The following is a 22,026-nucleotide window of genomic DNA, read 5'->3' as shown; positions in this document are numbered from 1 at the left end:
CATCTTTTCACTTGTCATTTGTTCCAGGACTTAATTAAATGTTTAAGAAACAACAGCGATACACTTATGAAAGCATTTAAAGCAACAACTACAATATCTTATAATATACAATCTGGGAAGTTCTTGGTGCTCAAGTACCATTCCTCACTGTTTTATAAGATATTTATTTAGCATTTAGGGCATTTGGCTGATGCTCTTATCCAGAGCAACTTACAACTTGATCATTTTACACAGGTAGGTGAAGGTAGTGTTAGGAGTCTTGCCCAAGGGCTTATACTGGTATAGTGCAAGGTGCTTACCCAGGTAGGGATTATACCCCAGTCTACAGCATAGTAGGCAGAGGTGTTACCCACTACACTACACCAATAAAAGATACTTCTGAAAAAAAATTGAGTTACAGGTCATTGCTGCAAACATCAAGCACTTGTAAAAGCACTGACTGACAAACATACCTCTGCACGGGTTGCTGATGTTGATAGGAAAGTATGGATTTATCACACTATATCCTCTCAGGCATGTGCAGCTGTAGTTTCCAACAGCATTGGTGCAGTTTGCATTTGGACCACACACTTCAGGAATCTCAGTACATTCATCCACATCTTGATTAAAGAAAGCAGACAATCATTTTGGATGCCTAAGGAAATCTAAGGTTAACAGTGGCTTATTAATCTGTCATACCCCTTTACTTCTAATCAGAACTATATTTAGCAAGTGAAGAAAGTCTATTTTTTTACTTTTCAAAATAGTAAAAAAAAAAAAGTCAGCAGAAAACATGAAAGTATTCTGTGCAACAACTGCAATTAAAACTTATGACATAAACGTCTGAAAGTTGTCCAAAATAAGCCACTCTTGTAATTAAGGTGACTTTACATTCTTCACTGAAAAAATGGTTGTCTCGCTACACTCGCAGAAGTAAAGGTAGTAAATTGTCACTGGGGCAGTTCCCCTCTTGTCACTGGGGTGCATCCCTCAAGTGTACATCTTAGTACCTTTAGTCAGGGAACATAACTGTACCATAACCCATTAAAATGATATTTTCTAAGTTGTACTGTCTCCACACACCCCGTCTCATCTCCAGGCTTTTTATTTTATTGTTCTGTTTTAAAACATTCGGTTATGAAAAGGTACAAATATGTACTTTTCACCTGGACAAACTTATTTAAGGTACACAATTGGACCTTAAAACCACTGCTGTACATTTACGTTATTTGTACTTTTATGAATAAAAAATGTACCAGCACAGATCTTTTATTTCTAACAGTGTAGGTGTTAGCTGTCATTGAAAAGGAGTGATTGACAAAGGTACCTCTGCACGGGTTGCTGATGTTGATAGCAAAGTATGGACTCGTCACAGTGTATCCACTCAGGCATGTGCAGCTGTAGTTTCCAACAGTATTGGTGCAGTTTGCATTTGGACCACACACTTCAGGAATCTCAGTACATTCGTTCACATCTTGATTAAAGAAATTGATAAAACAAACACAATTTAAAACATTGTCTATTAAACAGTATTTACCGCAGTCCATTGTCTACATGGTCAAACTCAAATGATGGCCTTTATTTGCAATACAGTGGATGGTTTACTAACTTTTTTATTTTTATGGATTTTTACCCGATTTTCTCCCCAATTTAGTTGTCTCCAAATACACCCGCTAGTTAGGACTCCCCCAATCACACGATACTATCAATGCTAGGAGGGTGAAGGCTAACACAGGCTTCCTCCGAGACCTGTGAAGCTCCACTGCTTCTTTTTGAGCTGCTGCTCACCCAACGGCATTGGACAGCTGAACGCGCTCGGAGGAAAGCGCCAACCGCCAGATCTGTTACGTGAGTTAACAGACGCCTGCGCCGACTAGCATTGCACTGAGTGATGGGGGGAGAAGGGGGGGCCATCCAACCCACCCAGAGAGAGTGAGGCCAGTTGTGCTCTCTTGGACTCCTGGCTACAGATGGCTGTAGTATCACCAGGGATCAAACTTGCGATCTCCTGATGATAGGGCCAATGCTTAGACGGTTGCGCCACTTGGCAGCCCTGGTGTACTAACTTTTGAGATTTTCTAGAACCCATTTCTCCATATCAAGCTGGATGTGAGAGATAATCTAACCATTCTCACACTAATGTAGACAGAGAAATTGGTCACTAGTTAAAATAAGTAATAAAACAAAGAGAATTTTAAACTTTCTTTATTTACCCATGTCAATTCAAGTCCACTATTCAGATGATCCAACTCAAGAGGTCTTTATTTGTAATAGACTGGATTGTGCACTAACTGTCATTTCATAGAATACAAGCATCTAAAGACGTTAAATGTCTGTCTATTGTCACACTTTTAGAGGCCTACACTTTTGTTTTAGGACTAGAACATATTAAGTGTTAAAGACCAGACAGTACCTAACCCCTGCAATATGAAAGAATTTCAAGCAACAACTGCAATATCTTTCACATAAAATCTTGAAAGTTCATTTTGCTTAGGTAGCATCCTGATGGCATGTTGTGCGTCCCTTTTAAAAGCAATAAAAATACCAGAAAAATCTTACTGTCAACTCTAATGTCTACACAAAGATGGTAAAATCATTATTAAATATACCTGTGCATGAGTTGCTGATATTGATAGGCATAAGCGGATTCGTCACATTATATCCACTCAAGCATGTGCAACTGTAGTTTCCTATAACATTGGTGCAGTCTGCATTTGGCCCACACACATCACGAATCTCAGTACATTCATCCACATCTTGATGAAAAGAAAAGTTAGCAAAGAAAGACACTTTTTAATCATTGTCTATTAAACAGTATTTTCTCCAATACATAAAGTAGATCAGTCGCAAATCTTTTACTTATCATACAGTGGATGTTGTAGAGGATCTGAAGATCTAAAATAACCAGCATTTTTAGATCTAATCTATCTAACTATTCTCACACTTATGGTGGCCCACGTTTAGAGTCTTCACAGAACAACTGATCTCGCTAGTTAGTTTCAGGAAAGTAACATACATATCTGTTTAAGAAAAGGCAGCAGTAAACTTGATATGAAAGTACTGCTAGCAACAACTGCAGCATCTTAGAAAATCTACGAAGTTCCTGTTGCTCAGAAACTATTCCAATTACTTATTTGTACACAGTTTTATGGGGTACTATAGGGTACAACTCACTTAATTTAATTGAAGGAACATATCTGACTGACTTTACTGACTTATCAATTTGTTAAGTAATATTAATAAATAAAAAACAGCTTAAAACCAACAAGAGCGAGTTCATCTTTTTGAGTGCAGCAAAATGCTAGCCAACGTAGCTGTCTATTAGCTGACGTAACTGGCTGTTAGTGTTCTCCACCAAGCACGTAGAGCTGTCCAGTGATGTTGAGTTAGGGAGAGTATGAAAAGATGCAAAGACATTAGAGCGGAACATTGAACTGCCATTTAATATCTTACCAGTGCATGGGTTACTAACGCTGACAAGCAGATTTGAGTTTGTAGCAGTAAATCCCTTCCAGCAAGAGCAATTGTGTCCTCCAATTGTGTTGATGCAGGTGGAGTTTGGACCACATATAGATGGTGTAGACAGACATTCATCCACATCTACAACGAAAGATTTTCCCTTCTTAGAATTTTAATATCAGCATTTTTCTAGTATTTACTGACAGTGGAAAAGATTTGAGTATGATATTACATTTATACGTAAGTACTTGCCTCTACAAGTGTTATTAACGCTAATCATCAGACTTGAGTTTGTTTTGGTAAATCCTCCCACGCAAGAGCAGTTGTATCCTCCTATTGTGTTGGTGCAGGTGGAGTCTGGACCACATATAGATGGTTCAGGTGTACATTCATCTGTATCTGTGAGAGAAAGTAAAAAGTTTATCTTGTATTCTTTCATCAGCAGTTTCAATCAAAATCAAAATTTCAAATTATTTCAGCAAAAAAATAAACCACTATTAAATAACAACATACAAGCGTCACTGTTACTGACACTTCCACTTGAGTTTATTGTAATAAATCTATTTAGTCAAGGGTAACTGTGACCTCCTACCGTGTTGACGCTGGTGGAGTTTAGACTACATAAACTACTGTTCAGATGTTTGGAGTCAATGTTTCCAATAATATAAAACCAATTTAGTTGCAGATCAATGTATAAAATTAATTCAGTATGCTAGTCCACTTCAACACAACAAGTTTTAGATGTGCTCAGAGTTATAAATAGCATGACTACATAAAGACTGAGAAAGCTGTATTACATCAGTTATAAAGGTCTAATAAAATTTCAAAAACGAAGATCAAAATTGACATAAAATGAGTGTAAATAGATAATTACAGCAGTGTTTGTAATTTAAAAATGTTCTCCTGTATCTCCAAAATACTTTAGACATTGAAAAAAGTAACTGCATAGTGAAAAGTAAAAAATATGTGAAACCTTTTTACTTACCTTGTTTTCTGCATTAATTGGTCATAAAATGTGATACACTATATGGACAGAAGTATTGGGACACACCTCTTAATCATTTAATTCAGGTGTTTCATTTAGTCTCACTGCCACAGGTGTATTAAATCAAGCACCTAGCCATGCAGCCTGCCTTTACAAACATTTGTAAAAGAACAGGACATTCTAAAGAGCTCACTGAATTTGAGTGTGGAGAATGCCACCGTCGCAACAAGACAGTTTGCAAAATTTCTTCCCTCGTAGACATTCCTTGATAAACTGTGAGTGGTATTATTGAAAAGTGGAAGCATTTAGGAACCTCAGCAATTCAGCCACAAAGTTTCAGACCATGTAGTTACACAACAGGTTGACGAGTGCTGAGGAGCATAGTGCATAAAGGTCAACGACGCTCTGCGACTCAATAACTGCAGATTTCTAAACCTCCTCTAGCAATAACATCAGCACAAAAACTGTGCGCAGGAGCTTCATGTCATGGGTTTTGATGGCTGAGCAGCTGCACGCAAGCCTTATGTCACCAAGCCCAATCCCAAGCGTTGGATGGAGCTGTGTAAATCACGCCGTCACTGGACTCTGGAGCAGCGGAAACGTATTCTGTGGAGTGACAAATCACGCTTGTCTATCTGTCAGTCTGATGGACGAGTCTGGGTTTGGCAAATGCCAGGAGAACGTTACCTGCATGACTGCATTGTGCCAACTGTAAAGTTTGGTGGAGGAGGGACAATGTTGTGGGGTTGCAGACCAAGACATTGTGGACAACTGTATGCTTCAAACATTGTGGGAGGAATCTGGGGAGGAACCTTTTCTGTTCCAGCATGACTGAGCCCCAGTGTACAAAGCACGGCCCGTAAAGGCATGGTTGGGTGAGTTTAGTGTGATAGAACTTGACTAGCAGAGTCTCTATCTTTCAAACTTGAAATGTTTTAGGCAAAATCACTTACCTATACATGGGTTTGTAATGCTGATAGTTAAGTTTGCACTGGTTGCAGTAAATCCAGGCCAGCAAGAGCAGCTGTATCCTCCTAAAGTGTTGGTGCAGTTGGAATTTGATCCACAAGCAGATAGTGAAGACAGACATTCATCTACATCTGTGAAATAAATTTATTTCATTTAATATATGTTTAAGTACATCTTATAAGCACACATTCACAGGATTAGGTGTGTCCATTATCATCATTAAAGCTTCAAAGGCCTCTGACAGAACTGAACCTAAAGTTTGATGACTTACCCCTACAAGGGTTACTAATGTTAACCCTTAGACTTGAGTTTGTAGCAGTAAATCCATTCCAGCAAAAGCAATTGTATCCTCCTACTGTGTTGATGCAGGTGGAGTTTGGACCACATACAGATGGAGTTGACAGACATTCGTCCACATCTGGAAGGTTGATAAACAATTCTTTTTTGTAAAGTTGCTCATTTTCACTGTTAGCAGTCTTAAAGCTTTATCTAATAACACAAAACCAGCTTACCACTACAAGAGTTATTAACACTGACACTTAGACTTGAGTTGCTTATGTTAAATCCAGACCAGCAAGAGCAGCTGTATCCTCCTACTGTGTTGATACAGGTGGAGTTTGGACCACAAATAGACGGTTCAGACAAACATTCATCCACATCTGTAATGACAGAATTAGCTGTAATTATTGCATCAACATATTTCCCGTATTGGAAAAGTGATTTATCATTAAAACACTCACTGCCAACATAACACAACACCAGCATTTAGACTCTTACCTACACAGGAGTTATTAACACTGACGCTTAGACTTGAGTTTACTGCAGTGAATCCATCCCAGCAAGAGCAACTGTATCCTCCTACTGTGTTGTTGCAGATGGAGTTTAATCCACATACAGATGGTGCAAACAGACATTCATCTATATCTAAAAGATAAAAATGATTATTTGGATTAAAATGTTTTTTTTTCCCCAGCAAAAGGGTGCAAAAGTAAATTTTCAGACCATTTAAACATAAAGGAAAATTACACATTCTTTGAAATGTAATAAAGGTCAGATATTTTGACAATATTTTCAGTGTGAGACTGAGCTAATTCACTATAAACACCATTACCTCTTTTTACCCATGCCAATAAATATAGAGACAACTGCAACAAATACAGCAGTCTGTTATTTCTAAAACTTTAAGTACCTCTAAAAAGTGTGCTTATTAGTAAAAAACTGACGTGAATTCACACTCATCTTTTGTTTGGGAACACTTTGACTTCCCAGGCGAGTACAATTGTTACAGACCACGAGTGGTGGACTGAACGTTGACAGTCTGCCAGTGTTGCTACCAATTCAGTCCCCCCTCAAATTCACATCCTTCTTCACAAATCAAGTCATCACGCGCATTAACTATACAGAAATCAACACCAAGCAACACACTGGAACTACAGAAAGCAAAAAAGTTCAAGAAAGACTGCACAGCTGAAAGGTTGACACAAACAAAAACAGCTGTGTAACATTAACATTTCTTAATTTTTTATATTCCGTAGGTCCAGTGCTGCTTTATAAGGAAATCATAGCTGATTTAATCATGAGAACTCAATACATGTGTATTTGTTGATCTTGACTGCTCAAACATGGACGCGCAGATGTATCACCTCAGATTGAGAACAACAGACAATGTGGCATCTATGCATTTACATCTGTGGTTCGACCCTGGTGGCCTTGTCTTGGTATGCATGGCTGAGGAAATCAGGAAAGGAGCAACAAGTTCTCTCTCTCATAATATTATAACGTGCCATCCAAGAGGTGGCAACCATTTAAATTGAAACAAAGTTCTGCAGGTGGAGTTTGGAGCACCCAGAGAAGTCTATGCCATTTCTTTAGTCTCTTGTGCAGTAATATGGAAAAGTTTGGGTGCACCTGCTCAAATAACATGTTTTGTTGATTTTCTAAGTGAAAGTAAGTTACACATCCTCTACAGAGAACACACTTCTGCACATTTTGACACATAAATGTTGTTTATTTACTGAATTTAACATATTGGGGGAAAACAACTAAAAAATGTGCTCTGTGCAAAATTTATGGCAAAGGTTTTTAGGTTTTAATTTTTCCAATGTGTTAGTCAGCAAATAAATAATGGATGTGTTGACTTATCTTAACTGAGAAAATTAACAAAATGTTTTTTTATTTTTTTTTATTTTTACCCGATTTCTCCCCAATTTAGTCGTCTCTAATTCCACCCGCTAGTTAGGACTCCCCCAATCACACAATGCTATCAACGCTAGGAGGGTGAAGGCTAACACAGGCTTCCTCCGAGACCTGTGAAGCCAACCACCGCTTCTTTTCGAGCTGCCGCTCACAACAACGTAATTGGACAGCCGAACGCGCTCGGAAGAAAGCGCCAACCGCCAGATCTGTTACGTCAGCTAACAGACGCCTGTGCTGACTAGCATCGCGCTGAGTGATGGGGGGAGAAGGAGGGGCCATCCTACCCACCCAGAGAGAGTGAGGCCAATTGTGCTCTCTTGGACTCCCGGCTACGGATGGCTGTAGCATCACCAGGGATCGAACTCGCGATCTCCTGATGAGAGGGCCAACGCTTAGACGGTTGCGCCACTCGGGAGCCCCCCAAAATGTTGTTTTTACTGGAAGTATTTCATTTTTTGTCTGCGAGTGCACATTATAACTCTTGATCACAAAAGATCACAGACTGTTGATCTTTCCTCACATTAATATGTGTTTTAAGTACTAGATGGTATAAAAACATTCTTTTTTTAAATTTAAAAGCAAAACATTACACTGACACTAAATATCTTACCAATGCAAGGGTTACTAATGCCGACATTTAGATTTGCGTTTGTGACAGCAAACCCATCCCGGCAAGAGCAGCTGTATCCTCCTACTGTGTTGTTGCAGGTGGAGTGTGGACCACAAGGTGATGGTGTGAACAGACACTCATCCACATCTGCGAAATAAATAAACAGATGTAATCACAATTTTTTAAATGAGTCTTTCTGAAGATTAATTTTATTATATAATATTTTCAGTTTCAAGTTCAAGTTTTCATTCAGTTTACAGTATGTGTTTGGATAACGAAGAAATACTGCAGGTGTCTTAATACACTCGCTAGTCAACAGAAAATCGCTAAGTCAACAGAAAATGCAGAAACACATTCAAGGAAGCATTTTTCTTACTAATCTTAAAATGATTTGAGCAGATTTTATTGAAGTTTAATATCTTATCTATGCAAGGGTTAATAGCACTGATGTTTTGAGTTTGGTGCATGGTGGAGTTTAATCCACACACAGATGGTGCAGATAGACATTCATCCACATCTAAAAGATCAAAATTATTAGTATTTACACATCTGTGAGATCATGTTCTTTTTGCAATATAATAAACTGACAGTTTGTAGCCACACAAGACTACATATCGCTGTTGTCGAAAGAAAACCTTGTATCTCCAAAAAGGTAACTTTACAGGATAAGGAAAACACTTTACTTGTAATGTAAGTTAATGGAACCAGACACTTTTCCAAGTAATTTTGGGTCATTTCTTTTAGTCCATTCATCATGAAATTTACACACAATGTAAAATGTCAAAAATGGAGATATTAGGTTTTCTTCCAACAACAGCAATATACAGGTTTATGCACAGTTCAGTTTTCCTCCTGTAAAGGAAAACCCTAGGGACTTGGCTCTTACATGCATGTAAGAGAGAAGAAAGGACCACAAGAGAGAGTGAAGGACCACCATCACAGTGTCCCAAGCCTTTTCACAAGTTAAAAAAAAATGTTGTATGCATGTTATTTGAGCTTGATGTTTATTTTGGTTGTGAGTGCCTTTGGCTGTGGCAGTTTGCTCTTGTTTTTTTGGTCTGTTAATGTTTGCTAGTTGTTTTCCTGATGCTAGAGTTTGACCTGTGCGAATAGTGGCTTTGTTCTCACAGGATTTTTTAAATGGGATCTTTTCTGCTGGTTACTGCAAGGACTTGAACCATCACGGCAGTTATTCACTCATAAGGACATTTGCGGAATACGCAGCATTTTTTTTCGCAACAGGAGCACCCTGATCTTCAACTGCCATACTGGGGCCTACTAACAATACCAATGCTGGATTACCACCTTTCATAAAGAACCAAAGAAAAAGAAAAGTGAGACTGAGCCTTTGCTTACTTCAGTCACCTTGAAATTAGCTCGGTTTATACAGAGACTGAATAAGTGTATAGTAGGTGGGTGTTTGGTGCTGGGTGTGTTCATTGCATTGCAGGAGGATTTCAGAACACGAGAGGGAGTGTGTTATCATGAAATAACATCACGCTGTGATTTGGTTGCAGGCACGAGCCGAAGAAGAGTGCTGTAGATCATCACAGCCGTGATGTAATTCGCGATAACACACTCCCTCTTGTGTTTTATTCTTTTATTCAACAGTTAAATAAATAAGAAATAAATAAATTGCAGTGAAAGTGGCATTTAATATGTTTTAATGTTAGCCAAATTATAGGTCCTTAACAGGCAACTTAGAGTAATGAACTCTGCTCACTCACTGCACAGCCTGCTGTAAGACTTGCCTAGTAAATTACGGACTGAGCCATAAAACTGGAGCAATATCAGGTTTAGCTCAGTTTTGTCAATTTATCAATATTAATGTTTTTTGTTCCAGCCAGTCTGTAAAGCATCTTACAGCCCATTTAGTTTGGCGAATGGTGTTGGGTTCATTTCTGGCTGATTCCAGGTTGTTTAGCTGTTCTTCTGTCGCAGCTGCCGACTGAAAAGCTGCTCAGTGGTGATGACAGCTTGGGAATTTAGTTTAGTCTCATCTTCAGAGTCTGACCAAATCGACTGTCCGTCAAATGTGATCTTGAAAGCATCAATTTTCTGTTTACGCAAAGTAAGAAGTAAAAACGTTCAAATGGCTTGAGCATCTCCTACAGCTGTCAAAGTCGTTGCTTAGCAACGGCGTCTCAGCGGAGTGATAGTGTTTGTGGAAAAAAACGTGATGTTATGGTGAAATAACAGCACGGTTAGAACACTTCTCAACCAATCAGCTTGCATGGCCAGAACTAACTGTTGTATAATTCTTTGTATATTGTCAGAATCCAGTGAAATATATTCCAGGCTAACTTGTATCACATACTGTATGTTTCCACATATGAACACATTAATGGAAGGTATAGAAAACACTGGAACGTTTCTATATTTACTGATGTTTAACAACTTACCTATACAAGGGTTAGTAATGTTAACAGTAAGATTTGAGTTTGTTGCAGTAAATCCAGGCCAGCAAGAGCAATTGTATCCTCCTATTGTGTTGGTGCAGGTGGAGTTTGGACCACAAACAGATGGTACAGATAGACATTCATCCATATCTGTGAAATAAATAAAAGGTTTTGTTTTGTAATTTTGTCTATCAGCAGCTATTATGTATTGGCAGAGGAAATGATCATTAAAATTTTAAATTTGTTTAGAGTTAATAATGTTGATAATGTTACTGTGTTAAATTTATCAAATAAACAGTATTTGTGGATTAAAACGTGCAGAGCTGTGTTAACCTGTTTTTAACAAAACATGTCATTTGACCAAAGGCATTTAAACTTGGGGTTTTAAGATGGACATACAAGGCATTCATTTATGCACAGTGCATAAGTGCACAAGGAGCAAAATACAGCTGACTTGTGTTGTCGGAGCATGCCTGTGTTCTGTCCAGTTTGAAAGGCAAATGGTGGGGTGGTTTTTCAGAGGCTGCTTGCATGTTGTTTTTGGATTTTATGGTTCGGTTGCATTTGTTCACTGGGTTTGCTCAGCAGTCAACGCTTGCTTTGAGCGGCAGGCTGGGTGTGGCCAGTGATGGATGTTGTGGCAAGCTTGAGAAGACTAGGTGGCTATTAGTGAAAGCCTGCTAACAGTAAGAGCCGTGAGCTAGGCTAAGGGCCATTTTCTGAATGTTCGAAATAAAGGTGCAAAAATTTTGGGTTGTCTAAGGTTCTTGGGAAAACCCCTCACTTTACAATGGTGTCAGAACTGGCTCGTAAACCGAAGACGAGAGGTTGGTCCCAGTGGTGCTGCATAGGGTCCAAGTGAGAAGTGGCGGTTCAATTGGTGTGCTAGAGGTGCAGGAAGAGGGGACACCGCACCAAATTTAAGGCAGCAGGAAAAAGGAAGTCAGCCAGACAGATTTTGGGTCCAGTGTAGCATAGACAGGAAACAGCTCACTGCCCTCATTGACACCGGCTTATCAGTGTCACTGCTTCCAGGCATGCTCCCTCACACCAAAAGAGGCTCACTTCCCCACTGGCCTTTGTTTTCTGTGGGGCTAGAGCTGGCTTATGCATCCCCCAAGGTCGTAGGTGGCGTATGCGAGCAGCACCCTCGCCAGCATCATTGATGAGGTGGACAACAGAGAAAGTGTAACTGTGGTTGGTGGGTTAATGGTCGAAAGTTTCAGCCAGTACAGAGAGTCTGGGTGTTTAACTTGCGCCACCGGGAAAGTTGCTCCCCTAAGCAGGACGGTGAATCTTTGGGACCCTGGCTCGGGATGGAAAGGCTGCCAGACGTGGTGTATCTCGTGTGCACTAGAACCTGACGTGGTGTTACATCGGGACTGCCATCCTTGGGGCTGTCCAGAAAGATGGCCTCCAGAACCCAATGCACACTCCCCATCCACACAGAGAACCCCTCCAGGCTCCCTGGCATCGCCAGTGCGCTGCTGGCACCCCTCGGCAACTTCGGAGTCCCATTAGTTGGCCAAGTGCATGAGCAAGTGAGGGCAACGGGCTCCTAGGGACTTGGTCTGGTAGGACTAGCGAGAAGCTAAATTATGGATAAGAACTTTGAGTTGTCCGACTGTCTTCTGAGAACCCTTCATGCTACAGTATAAAAGATTCACCTGAACCAGACTTATCTAGATGTTGTTTTACATACTTAAAATGTTGACTTTTGTGGTAAGGTCATAGGTAAGGTTTCCTTCTGATGACTCTTCAGGCCAATCCCACTTCACTCCTTACTCCTCCGTTTTGCGCGTTCATGCTTAGGGATAGAACGTCCCAACTTTCATTGAGATAGAGGGGTAGGGTGAAGTGTTAGGGCTACATGGCCCTCCAATAATGCAAGCTTTTCAGAGGCTCACTCCAAACGAAGTGTTATGAGAAAAAGAAAAAAAACAGCAAGATGGCTGCACAAGCAACCAAAGAAACCCACAAATGTAAGTATTTTCTCTGTTTAAAAAATTATGATAACCACTGTATTATCTTAATGTCATTTCAGCATTGTATTTTTTAATTTCATTTTAATATATTATGGTCCTCTTCTTCATAACAAGCATATATATCACTAATAGTATGCTGACGTCTCGGTAGCTAGCTAGCTAAATTTTCCATTTCACCTTAAATGGTGCAGCAGTTACATTCTGGTGCCTCAGAATTCTGGCGCACCCCTCTTTGAAAATTCTAAAACTCCACTCCAGAAAGAGTGTCCAAACTTTGCAAGGTTCCTGAACTTTACCGGTCCTCTGCTATCACTGCAGATTGGCAGCATAGCCTGTTAATGAAGCAAGGCTCTTTTTTTATCTGAGAGTTGTCCCATTTCATTGGGGAAGATTTCAATCACTACCCCTAGTAACTCAGTTCTAATGGGCAAGGTTACACTTGAAAACAAGGGGTAGAGGTTAAAATTAAGAAATGGGAATGGGCCTTCTACTTAGGTCATATTTGTGCAAGCAGCGATGCACAGTAGAACTGCCACTTCTGCTAAACTTTCCTGCAGGTCCTCTACTGTCATATCAGGGCTTTGTGTTGCCTTTCTGGCCAGGATGCAAGCAGTTCTTTCCAAGAGTTTTTTTTTATTTTTTGGTCTTCCAGATCTTCCAGAAAACTGCCATTTTCATAATGACATTTTAGGCAGTGGAAATTGCAAGATGAAGAGCTTTGATATCTTTTTATAGCCTTCCTCTGCTTTGTAAGCATCAAATAGCTTCATTTCAGATCCAGCTACTTAAAGATGTGCCCAGCTGCTAAGCATTAGCACAAGGTTTGAAGAGTCAGAGAATTTATTACAGTCTGAAAGAAACTGTGCATTAACATTTACAGAAAATTTGTATTTTTAATTAATGTAATTTGTATAGAATATTGTTTTACTTTAAAAATCAAGAAATTATATTGCGCAAACATTTGCAGATGACTGTATGATTGCATGCTTCATCTGAATTCTGTATTATTGAGCAAACTGCTGTTCAAGAATCCACCTTTGAACTTTTTTTAACCAAATGTTTTATTTTATTATATTGTATATTATATTGTTTTATCACAGCAAACAGACATTTGTGGCTGTGATTTTTACTACAGTTAAAAGGGGTTTAATTCTATGTCACAACATAGAATTAAACCCCTTTTATGTCACAACATATCTAGCATCACCTTTTAACTATCGTGGACTATAACGTGGTTTCTCGTGGTTTACTGCTGGGAACGGAGATTTCTGAGATCACAAATTCACAGGCTGTCAATTTAAAGTAGTGTGTTTTTACCCACCAAGTGCTGAAAGATTGTGGCTGTGTATGTGCAGTCTTGAGGCTCTTTAAAAATAAAGTATACACATACCGAACTGGGGCCTTTCTTTTTTCACAATGCATAAACCAATCAAACCACAAAATAAATGTAAAACTAATTGATGAGGTGCTGATCAGGCTATTTTAATCTTTAAAACTTTTTTCTTTTAAATAAAAACATATAATAACTTACCTATACAAGGGTTAGTAATGTTGACAGCTAGACTTGAGTTTGTTGCAGTAAACCCATCCCAGCAAAAGCAACTGTATCCTCCTATTGTGTTGTTGCAGCTGGAGTTTAATCCACATACAGATGGTGCAGAAAGACATTCATCCACATCTAAAAAGACCAAAATGATTAGTATTTAATTCATGTTAACTGTGAAGTATAAGGAATATGCACACCAAAGGAAAAGGAGGGCAGGGGGTGACACAACTTAAAGAGGGTGACTAAAACAAGTAAAATATGTACAAATAAATTATACCAGGAGTCAGTGGAAAAGATGAGTTTTAGTCAACAAAATTACATTACGTACCTCTGCACGGGTTGCTGATGTTAATAGGGAAGTATGGATTTGTCACATTATATCCATTCAGGCACGTGCAAGTGTAGATTCCTGCAGCGTTGGTGCAAATTGCATTTGGACCACACACGCCAGGAATCTCAGTACATTCATCCATATCTTGATTAAAGGAAGTGACAAAACAAAAAGACTTTTGATCAATGTCTATCAAACAGTATTCACTGCAGTCCGTAATCTACAGAGTCAAACTCAAACAATGGCCTTTATATGTATTACACTGGATGCTCTGCCACCTTCTGTTATTTTCCATTTGATACCATTTATCTAATTCAAGCTGCATGTCAGAGATAATCGAACCAATCCCTCATTAATGGAGACTGACAGTCTTCATAGAGGAACTGGTCACTAGTTAACGGTTTCATGACAGGAACAGTGTTAAAGAAAAGACAGCAGTAAACTTGTAAAATGAAAGTATTCTGAGTGAGACCTGGAGTATCTTTTAACATACAATCCTGGAAATTTCTTTTGTTAAAGTATTCCAAAAATCTATGGTGTAACCGTTTTTATAAGAGATGCTAAAAAACTTTTACTGGCATGGGTAATTACTGTGAATACTCAAGGATGGCAAAAGCATTGATTTTCAAACATACCTCTGCATGGGTTGCTGATGTTGATAGGACTGTATGGATTTGTCACATTATATCCTCTCAGGCATGTGCAGCTGTAGTTTCCTGCAGCATTAGTGCAGTCTGCATTTGGACCACACACTTCAGGAATCTCGGTACATTCATCCACATCTTCATGAAAAAAATTGTAGACAAAGACACTTTTAATCATTGTCTATTAAACAGTCCATAATCTAGCAGGTCCAACTCAAATGACGGTCATTATTTATAAAAAACACTGGACGCTGTACTAACCTGTGAATTTGTAGAACCCATTAACTGAAACTAGCTGCAAATCTGAGATAATTTACCCATTCTCACACTAATGAAGACCAACAGTATTTACAGAATTACTCACCAACTTACACTAATGTTCAAGAAAAGACAGTCACAGTATATCTCTGTCTATACCCAAAAATGGTTAAAACTGATTTTCAAATGTCTCCTCTGCATTGACTGCTCACATTAATAGGAATATACAGATTCATCACATTGTATACAGTGGACCACACATTTCAGGAAACTCAGTAAATTCATCCACAGCTTGATTCAAGAAAGTGACAAAACAAAAAGACTTTTAAACATTATCTATTAATCAGTGTTTATTCAAGTCTGCTATCTTTATCAGGGGTGTCTAATGTTATCCACAAAGAGTCAGTGTGGCTGCAGTGTGGCTTACATTTCAAACAGTCTAAACTACACTTCTTAAATCAGTTGGGCTCAGTTTTCAAAGAAATGATCTAGTTTACTCCTGCTTTGCTGGAATGAACACCCACATACATGCATACTAGTGAACACACACACTTGGGGGCAGCGAGCACACTTGCCCGGAGAGGTGGGCAGCCCTATCCACAGCACCCGGGGAGCAGTTGGGGGTTAGTTGCCTTGATCATGAACACCTGCAGACACACTGTCCCATTGTGGACATGATTAGACCCCTCTGATCTAGTCGGTCCAATCTGGCTCAGCCTGCCATAGTCTAATTTGGACCTCCACAGTTTCATTACGAATCAAAAATATTTTTAAACTTATCATAATAAATGTGGGCAGTCGTGGGCTGGAGGTTAGGGAACCAGCCTTGTAAGGTTCGATCCACAGAGCCGACAGTACGTAACCCCCACCTTGCCCACCGCTCGGGGCAAGTGTGCTCACTGCCCCCCGGTGTGTGTGTTCACTAGTGTGCATGTAAGTGGGTGATTCACTGCACGAATGGGTAAAATGTGAAGGTCGAATTCCTCTGTGCGCCATCACAGTTGGCCAATGGTTCTAAATTCATTCATTCAATTAATTCATAACATAAACAATGTTGTGCTTTGCCCCATTGTTTCAGCAAAGCAAATCTCTCAACAGCAGTCAGCCACACTCCTCTCCCTAAGCCTGCAGAAAACAAGTCCCTCCGTTTTGTACTACAGTAGACAGTAGTGCTGGGTGTTATGACCTCAAATCAATTTCACAATTAATGTAATATTTTACCTCGATTATGGTTAATGAAAATTTTTTTTTGTTTGTTACAGTACAAGGTTTGTACTGTAAATATGCTCTACACATCTTATATTTTAATCTAAATCGTCTCAACAACCAGATCGGAATTCGTTTGTCATAATTTCGCGCTGCTGAGACCTCATAAACATTTGGGGTGATATTTCTGTACAAAAATTAGAAGAGACTCATCCAAAACCCTCCGTGTTCGATGAGATTTCGAAAGAATCGGCTGAACGCATCCGTAGGAGAGCGAGGCTGCAGTGTCAAAGAACAGTTAAAAGTCCAAAAGCAAAGTTTAAAGAATCTGAGGACATGAACCAAAGAAGTGACCGCGCCCTTTTTACGGCAAGCTGGAACACATTCTGGGTGATGAGCCCAGCTGTCAGTCAGTGAAGCTTCATGATGGCTCCTGTGACGCTGGCCAAGATTAAACTGAAACCTCCGGAAGCAACTGGCATTCATTCATAGCCATGATTGTTTACCTCTGGATGAGCTGCGTGAAGCAACGTGACACGTTGTTCTTTTGAATTTTTAAAAAATTGAAATAACCAATATGGGCAAGATTACATCGGTTAGAGGTTCTGAACGTCAGTTTCGATTACTTTACGATTAATTGCCCAGCCCTACAGCACAGCTTCGCTCCGTTTACCAGGCCCGCTAGCTTCTCTTAGCAGCAAGCTAGAGGATAATAGTACAGTGCATACTTGGGTTAACCAGTGCTTCACGGAGATGGTCTAACTCTAAGGGCATACATCGTGGCCCTAGTAAGGATCCAGTACAGCAGAGAATTGTTTGCAGCTGCCCTGTGAATACATGCTGTTTTTATTAAGAGAAGAAATGCTTATATTGGGCTGTTATAGGTCCATTTGTACAAAGATTTTATGTTGAAGAGCCTGAATATAGTTTAAGTCGTTGTTTTTTTGGGACAGAGGGCTGTGTTTTTAGCTGTTAGTGCTGAAGAGGCTGTGTTAAGCATGGGTAACTACTTCGGTTTAATTTCTTTGAGGACTTTATGCACTAATCTTTTTTGTTCTGTTTTTTTTGACCATTTGTGAACTGTTAAACTCCTTTACCATGCTATGTGGGTGTGACCATTTTGCTGTGTCATCACCATTCTTACCCAAGCAACAAGTGTGTTAATGATGAAATTATTAAAGCACAAAATTGTTCAGAGCACAATATTCTTCATAGATCTAATATCTTAAGTTTGCTCTTAAACCTTGTGTGGTGTTCAGGTCTGTGGGACCCATTTTCATTGTTTACCAAAAGAAAAAAATGATGCGATTTATTATTATTTCAACCTCAGATTCCTTGGTTTTTGCTAATTTTCTGTGAAGAACATATAACACATTTTCAGTGCCCACACTCTGTTCACCCCCTACACATTTATATTACACACGTGGTGTTGGGGTGAACCTGCAGGGAATAAAAGTGTGGAGGTGCTGTGTCCTTCACTCTGTTCTCCTCCCACACGTTGTAAACATCTGGTATTTTTACATAAATTGTTATGACTGTATTGATCTTAAAAAAAACAACAATGCGGTGGGTCCACCAGACCACTGAGTAACAAACACATCAACACCACACAAAGGGTTAAAGTGCACCAGATTGATGCATTTAACTTTAAAATACACACATTTTTCTTCTGAGGGAGCATGTCCCCAGACCCCCCTAGAGGTCCAGAGCAAGGTCTGCCCACCAGTCTCAAAACTCCTGTTGTATTTTTATATGCATTTATATGCATATATGTGTCATATTGTAAAAATATTGTGAAAGATTGGAAAAAAGCACTGGTTGACAAACGTACCTCTGCATGGGTTGCTGACATTGATAGGAAAGGACAGATTTGTCACAGTGTATCCTCTCAGGCATGTGCAGCTGTAGTTTCCAACAGCATTGGTGCAGTTTGCATTTGGTCCACACACTTCAGGAATCTCAGTACATTCATCCACATCTTGATTAAAAAAAAGTAACAAAACAAACAGACTTTTAAACATTTGCTTTTAACCAGCGTTAATTAAAGTTCATTATTTAGATGATCCAAATGAAAAGATGGTCTTTATTTGTAACAGACTGCATTGTGTGCTAACCTCTGTTATTTCATAGAACACAGTCCATCTAAAAGAATCTGAATGTCAGTTGTAACCTGTCTATTGTCACACTTTGAGAAGCCTATACTTGGGCCCAATCCCATTTCTTCTTTTTACCCCACCCCTTGTTTTCGAGTGTCACCCTAACCCCTTGGAACTGAGTTACAAGGAGTAGTGATTGAAATCTTGCCCTACAAAATGGGACAAACGTCAAAATTAAAAAAAAAAATAAAAAATTATTCATCACTAGCAGTGTTCTGTAGGCGACCTGACCCGTCTTCAGTGACAGCAGAGAAGGGTAAAGTACAGCAACCTCGCTGCTGGGCTTTAGTTACATTTAAGGCATCATATGCTTACAAAGAGGGGGCATAAGACAATTATTTATTATCACCCATCCCTCATTCTTTGGTGATACGAAGCAGAAATCAGCTATTTATCAGCGTCTTGTTTAAATTTTCCTGTTTAATATGAGACAAAAGTGCTTAGAAAATGTTAAGGTCAAAATTATTGCTGCCAACAAAAAATCGTACCTTTACACGGGTTGCTAATGTTGATAGGAAAGTATGGATTCGTCACATTATATCCTCTCAGGCATCTGCAGCTGTAGTTTCCAACAGCATTGGTGCAGTTTGAATTTGGACCACACACATCAGGAATCTCAGTACATTCATCCACATCTTGATCAAAGCAAATAACAAAACAAAGACTTTTAATCATTGTCTATTAAACACAATTTATTGCAGTCTATAATATAGAGCAGGGGTGTCAAACTCAACCACTGGTAGGGCCATATTAAAAAATCTCAATAAATCCGTGGGCCACTTGTGTTTTTCTTTATTTTTACTTAACATTTTGGCATGACCCCAACTGGCCATTGTTTATTTAAAATATACCAAAACTGCAACAGCAAAATAGGCACTGAATACTTGAACTATTCAAAAATATTTTTGAATAAATACAAATAGTTTTATATAAAACAATAGGCTACATTAGCTACAGATAATTATTAAACTTCCTTAAATGTCCCCAGGAAGCAGGTTTTTAAAACTGCCTATTTGCTTTAACTAGACACCAGGCATCTTTTCTTTTTGTGTAACTGCTGGCCCATAGATTGTTGTTGGACAAAAAGGGAGTTAGAGTGCACATTACGTTGCAGTGCATGCTGGAGACTGTAGTTCAGCTCAGGGTGAAATGGGCTGACAATAACAGAAAACTAAAATAATTTTGCAGGCCAAATAGGGTCCCGACACGGCCCATGGGCCTTGAGTTTGACACATGGGATCTAGAGGCTCAAACCCAAATTATGGCCTTTATTTGTAGCACATAGGATGGTGTTCTAATGCCTGCTATTTTTTCAAAACCATTTATCCAAATCAAGCTGGATGTCTGAGATAATCTAATCATTCTCACACTAATGAAGATCAGCAGTCTTACAGAAGAACTGTTCACTAGTTAATTTCTTTCAGGACAGGAATTTATAGAACTGTTCACAAAACGACAAACTTGAAAATGTACATTATTTTGTGGAAGACCTGGAATATTTTTTAATATGAAGTCTTAGAAATTCACTTCATTTAAATACCAATCCAAGCATCTATTGTGTACAACCTTTTTTATGAGATGAATAAAAGTCGAAAAATATTACTGTCATAGGCAATTAATGCCAACACTCAAAAATGATAAAAACACAGATTTTCTAACGTACCTCTACACGGGTTGCTCATATTAATAGGAAAGTATGGATCTGTCACATTGTATCCTTTCAGGCATGTGCAACTGTAGTTTCCAACAGCATTGGTGCAGTTTGCATTTGGACCACATACTTCAGGAATCTCAGTGCATTCATCCACATCTTGATGGAAAACGTAAGCAAAAAAAGGCACTTTTAATCATTGTCAATTAAACAGTATTTTTTTCCAGGCCACAATTTAGATGAACACACTCAAATGATACAGTGGATGTTGTAGAACACAATAACCAAAAACAACCAGTATTTCGGAACTAATTTAATCTATTCTCACACTTATGGTCTACACCGGGAGTCTTTACACAAAAACTGAAAGATGAAAGATCTTCTCGCTAGTTAGTTTCAGGACAGGAACTTATTTAAGCGTCTAAGAAAAGACAGCAGTAAACTTGTAACATGAAAGTATTTTTAGGAACAACTACAATATCTTATGACAACAATTCTCCCAGTTACTTTTGCTCAGGTATCATTCCAATGACTCTTTTTTCATACCTTGTTTTATATGAGACAAAAGTGCTTGGAAAATGTTCATGTCAAAGGTTTTGCTGCCATCAAAAAAGAAAAAAATTAATGATTGACAATCGTACCTCTACACGGGTTGCTAATGTTGATAGGAAAGTATGGATTTGTCACATTATAGCCACTCAGGCATCTGCAGCTGTAGTTTCCAACAGCATTGGTGCAGTTTGCATTTGGTCCACACACATCAGGAATCTCAGTACATTCATCCACATCTTGATTAAAGCAAATAACAATGCAAAGGGACTTTTAAACATTGTCTATTAAACAGTAATAATTGCAGTCCATAATCTAGAGCAGAGGGTGCCCAATAAGTCGATCCCACAGTGCACATTGGTGGATCGCATCTCATTCAAACAGGCTATCAAATTTCGACACTTTCTTACTGCGCCTGGTGGTGGGCAGGTCAACATGATTGACGTGAAATGTGGCCACTGTCTCTTTAATTTATTGCTTGTTGCCATAGCTACGCCATAGCCTGCTCAAAGCACTGCTATGAGTTTATCTATCTAGCCATCTAGAACGTTTCATTTATCGATAGCCAGTTTGTGTAGTGCCATTTTTGCGTTTTTCCTTTTGTAACCCTCACTCTTTCAGAAGATGAGTGAAAGACCTAACGCAAAGAAACCGAAAAATGATCTCCTTCATGCAGAGTGGGAGGAGCACAATTTTTACTGTGCCAAACTCCAAATGCATCTGCTTGATTTGCCAAGTAGCCATCGCACTTCCAAAGAAAGGGAATGTTAAGAGGCATTTTCGAACTATACACAGAAACTACGACAACGAATTCCCAGCTACAAGTGAACTTAGGAAGAAAAAAGTGGTTCTGACTACACAAACTTGGCTGACACCATTCAGTGCAAATAATCAGAATTAGGTTAGCGTGATTTTTCAGTTGTTTGCCTTGTAATGTTGAATATTCATATAGGCCACTGAAATGTATTAAAAATGTTTCAAAGCTTTTAAAAAAGGATGAGAACAACCATTTTTTCAGGTAGATCACAATGACCTGTCCACTGGAAAAAGTAGATCTCAAGCCACAAAAGTATGAGCACCCATGATCTAGAGGGTCAAACTCA

The 22,026-nt window shown here is 39.0% G+C and overlaps 1 protein-coding gene across 1 annotated transcript in view; it reads right to left on the bottom strand.

The window, feature by feature from the left end:
* The window catches only part of adgrf6 (adhesion G protein-coupled receptor F6), a 228,232-nt gene that overhangs the window by 134,530 nt on the left and 71,676 nt on the right, over positions 1 to 22,026 (bottom strand). Inside the window, exons 66-83 of the mRNA XM_036582596.1 lie at positions 21,016 to 21,162; positions 20,387 to 20,533; positions 19,212 to 19,358; positions 18,399 to 18,545; positions 15,095 to 15,241; positions 14,457 to 14,603; positions 14,114 to 14,260; positions 10,601 to 10,747; positions 8,199 to 8,345; positions 6,170 to 6,316; positions 5,905 to 6,051; positions 5,664 to 5,810; positions 5,377 to 5,523; positions 3,691 to 3,837; positions 3,433 to 3,579; positions 2,589 to 2,735; positions 1,307 to 1,453; positions 453 to 599 (exon numbers count right to left, since the gene is read on the bottom strand). Of these exons, the coding sequence (XP_036438489.1) occupies positions 453 to 599; positions 1,307 to 1,453; positions 2,589 to 2,735; positions 3,433 to 3,579; positions 3,691 to 3,837; positions 5,377 to 5,523; positions 5,664 to 5,810; positions 5,905 to 6,051; positions 6,170 to 6,316; positions 8,199 to 8,345; positions 10,601 to 10,747; positions 14,114 to 14,260; positions 14,457 to 14,603; positions 15,095 to 15,241; positions 18,399 to 18,545; positions 19,212 to 19,358; positions 20,387 to 20,533; positions 21,016 to 21,162 (2,646 nt within the window). The remainder of the gene's footprint in view (positions 1 to 452; positions 600 to 1,306; positions 1,454 to 2,588; positions 2,736 to 3,432; positions 3,580 to 3,690; positions 3,838 to 5,376; positions 5,524 to 5,663; positions 5,811 to 5,904; positions 6,052 to 6,169; positions 6,317 to 8,198; positions 8,346 to 10,600; positions 10,748 to 14,113; positions 14,261 to 14,456; positions 14,604 to 15,094; positions 15,242 to 18,398; positions 18,546 to 19,211; positions 19,359 to 20,386; positions 20,534 to 21,015; positions 21,163 to 22,026) is intronic.

Source organism: Colossoma macropomum, unplaced genomic scaffold, assembly GCF_904425465.1.
Source record: "Colossoma macropomum unplaced genomic scaffold, Colossoma_macropomum, whole genome shotgun sequence".
Classification (NCBI taxonomy): Eukaryota; Metazoa; Chordata; class Actinopteri; order Characiformes; family Serrasalmidae; genus Colossoma; species Colossoma macropomum.
The sequence above is the reverse complement of the archived record's forward strand: the minus strand, read 5'-3'. Positions and strand labels throughout refer to the sequence as shown.